Source organism: Myotis davidii, unplaced genomic scaffold (genome assembly GCF_000327345.1).
Source record: "Myotis davidii unplaced genomic scaffold, ASM32734v1 scaffold1203, whole genome shotgun sequence".
Taxonomy (NCBI): Eukaryota; Metazoa; Chordata; class Mammalia; order Chiroptera; family Vespertilionidae; genus Myotis; species Myotis davidii.
Genome location: NW_006294353.1, coordinates 710,995 through 714,174, shown reverse-complemented (window position 1 = coordinate 714,174; position 3,180 = coordinate 710,995). Strand labels below are relative to the sequence as shown.

The 3,180-nt window shown below is 43.5% G+C and overlaps 1 protein-coding gene across 1 annotated transcript in view; it reads right to left on the bottom strand.

Annotated features, from left to right (window-relative positions):
* The window catches only part of CALR3 (calreticulin 3), a 16,214-nt gene that overhangs the window by 11,640 nt on the left and 1,394 nt on the right, over positions 1–3,180 (bottom strand). Inside the window, exon 3 of the mRNA XM_006768445.2 lies at positions 1,152–1,355. Coding sequence (XP_006768508.1) covers positions 1,152–1,355 — 204 coding nt within the window. The remainder of the gene's footprint in view (positions 1–1,151; positions 1,356–3,180) is intronic.

The window sequence follows — 3,180 nt, the reverse complement described above, 5'->3', positions numbered from 1 at the left end:
TGCCTGCACCGCTGCTTTAGGGGTGGGAGGTGGGGATATGCTACTGTGCTGAGGCTAAAATGGACTGAATTTAACCTTCCCGGTTTCCCCTGGAAATTGCAATCCTTCCACGGACTCCAGTCCCAAAATATTTAAATCTGGCAGCTTCTGCCAGTAGAACTGTTGTCTAGGTGGGGAGACAGATTCCTAGGGCTTCCTACACTGCCATCTTCCCAGAATCGTCTTCATTCATAAAGCTTTGGGATCTCACACTTTGGTCATGTCTACTTTCTTTTCTTTTTTAAATATATTTTTATTGATTTTTTACAGAGAGGAAGGGAGAGAGATCGAGAGTTAGAAACATCGATGAGAGAGAAACATTGATCAGCTGCCTCCTGCACATATCCCACTGGGGATATGTCCGCAACCAAGGTACATGCCCTTGACCGGAATCGAACCTGAGACCTTTCAGTCCGCAGGCCGACGCTCTATCCACTGAGCCAAACCGGTTTCGGCCATGTCTACTCTCTGTGGTCCAATGTGGTCTCTTCCCATCCAGCATAAATTTTAATCAAGTTCCCCTGGTGTCAGGAGACATGTAATGTATTCCAGGGTCAGCCAGTCTTTTCTGTAAGGGGCAAGGCAGTTAGTACTTTTGGCTTTGGGGCCATATGGTCTCTGTTACAATGGCTCCACTCTGCCATTGCTATCTGAAAGCAGCTCTTGACAAAATGCAAATGAATTGAGTGAAACTGCAGCCAATAAGACTTCATTTGTGGACACTGAAATTTGAGTTTCATATCATTTCCATGTGTCAAAAATATCCTTAAGATTTTTTTTCAGTCATTCAAAAATGTTAAAACCCATTCTCAGCTCACACACCATAACAGATACAGCCTGATCTGGCCCATGGACAAGGTTTTCTAACTCCTGATACTAGTATATTCAGAATACATTAATACATTAATGTTAAACAAATAACTTTCTCTAAAGTATAATAGAATGGTACAGTTGCCTTTTTTTTTTAATGTTAAACAGACTTAACAGCACTAAGAACCTTTGCCTGGGTATACACAACACTACCATCTCAGCAGTCTGGTCTAAGGATTCCAGAGGTGGAAGGGTCCTCAGTCGCCAGAAACGGTTGCTTTGTTTGTACAACCTGAACTCACCAAACATGACATAGTACTGGGACTTCCCACTCAGGTTCTTCTGGTCCACATCTGAAGGGAAGATCTTGACGTAGCCCCCGCCACAGTCCATCTTCTGCTCGTGTTTCACTGTGTACTGAATGACCAGCGTCTTCCCTTTATTGCTGAACGGTTTAAAGCGTGCAGAGATGGCATAGAATCGGCCGTTTTGAGTGGTCTGCAGACCTTCAGACAAAAAAAACACTCATGAGGGATTAGGAGAGACACTGTGCTCAGTGATGCAGGTAATTAAATTATTGTCTTTCTCTTACTCCCAGGAATTAACCTCCTAACCATTTACATTCATCCAGCACCTACAGTTCACTTGTACAATATACAATGGACATGCCACAGAACTGCTTTGACACATGCAGATGTTTTCGTACTTAATATACCACCGTTATGTTATAAAAGCACTGTAGCTCTAAATGACAAATATGCATTCGAATGATAAAAGGTTAATTTTGCTTCCATTCATCTTCCAAGGGGTGGGGCTATATAAGGAAGCTTGTGTAACAACTGAATTAAAATACAAAGCATTCTACTTCTTTTCCTTAATTCACATCTTAAAATAGTGACTTAAGAGTCACAACAGACCAGCCGGTGTGGCTCAGTGGTTGAGTGTTGACCTATGAACCAGGAGGTCATGGTTTGATTCCCAGCCGGGGCACATATCAGGTTTGCAGGCTCCATCCCCAGTGTGGGGGTGTAAGAGGCAGCCAATCAGTGATTCTCTCTCCTTACTGATGCTTCTTTTTTTCTTTTTCTTTTTTATATATTTTATTGATTTTTTACAGCGAGGAAGGGAGAAAGACAGAGAGCCAGAAACATTGATGAGAGAGAAGCATCTATCAGCTGCCTCCTGCACACCCCCCACTGGGGATGTGCTCGCAACCAAGGTACATGTCCCTGACCGGAATCAAACCTGGGACCCCTCTCCCTTCCTCTTTGAAATCAATAAAAATTATTTTTAAAAAGTCACAACAGCAGCCCTAGCTGGTGTAGCTCAGTGGATAGTGCATGGGCCTGGGGACCAAAGGGTCCCGGGTTCGATTCCTGTCAAGGGCACATACCTTGTTGCAGGCTCCTCCCCAGATAGGCTCTGGTCAGGGCTCCTGCAGAAGGTAACCAATTGATGTGTTTCTCTCACATTGTTATTTCTGTCTTTCTCTCTCTCTAAAAATCAATGGGAAAAATATCCTCAGGTGAGGATTAACAAAAAAGAGTCACACCAGCAGATGGAGGACAGTGCAGATCTGTGAAAAAGTGCTTGCTTCACTGTGCCAGATGAGCTGGCTCATGGTCGTCATGTGCGATGGCTCTTTTTATGAAGATGCCATCCTTTGTCATGTGAATCATCTCATGTTTGTGTTATACATTTAAGTGTTCACTTTGAGACCAAAACGCCCTTTTCAGTAGCCACTAGGCTCTGTACCAAATCCTTATCTTTTACTGAAATTCATCACACCTGCAAACAGAGCCAGTCTTATTATAACCTACCCTTACCTGCTCTGTACTCTGGCCCCCACAGCTGCTCTGAGTCATCATAAATGGACTTGGCATTTGTATTAATACATCCTGAATTCATGGCTGAACGCCTGCCTACCACACCTCTCTGTGTCCTTCATTCTTTCCTGACCCTCCCTTCTCAGATCTGCAGCCCCACCTCCTCGTGTGAAGAAGTAGGTTTTTCCCCTAAATCAGGGGTTGGCAAGCTTTCTCTGTAGGGCCAGCGAATACACATTTTAGGCTTCATCTGCCATTCGCTTTTTGACCCAACGACTCTATTCTGCCTGGGCAGTGTGAAAGGAGTCATATAGACCATGTGCAAACAAATGAGCATGGCTGTGTTCCCTTAAAACATTTTCAATAGACACTGAAATTTCATATATTTCATTGAATGTTATGTAATTTTTACTTGTCATAAAAGCACTATTCCCCTTTCAGTTTCCCCCCTATTAAAAAGTGTTAGCCCTTGCCCTAACCACTTTGGCTCAGTGGATAGAGCAAC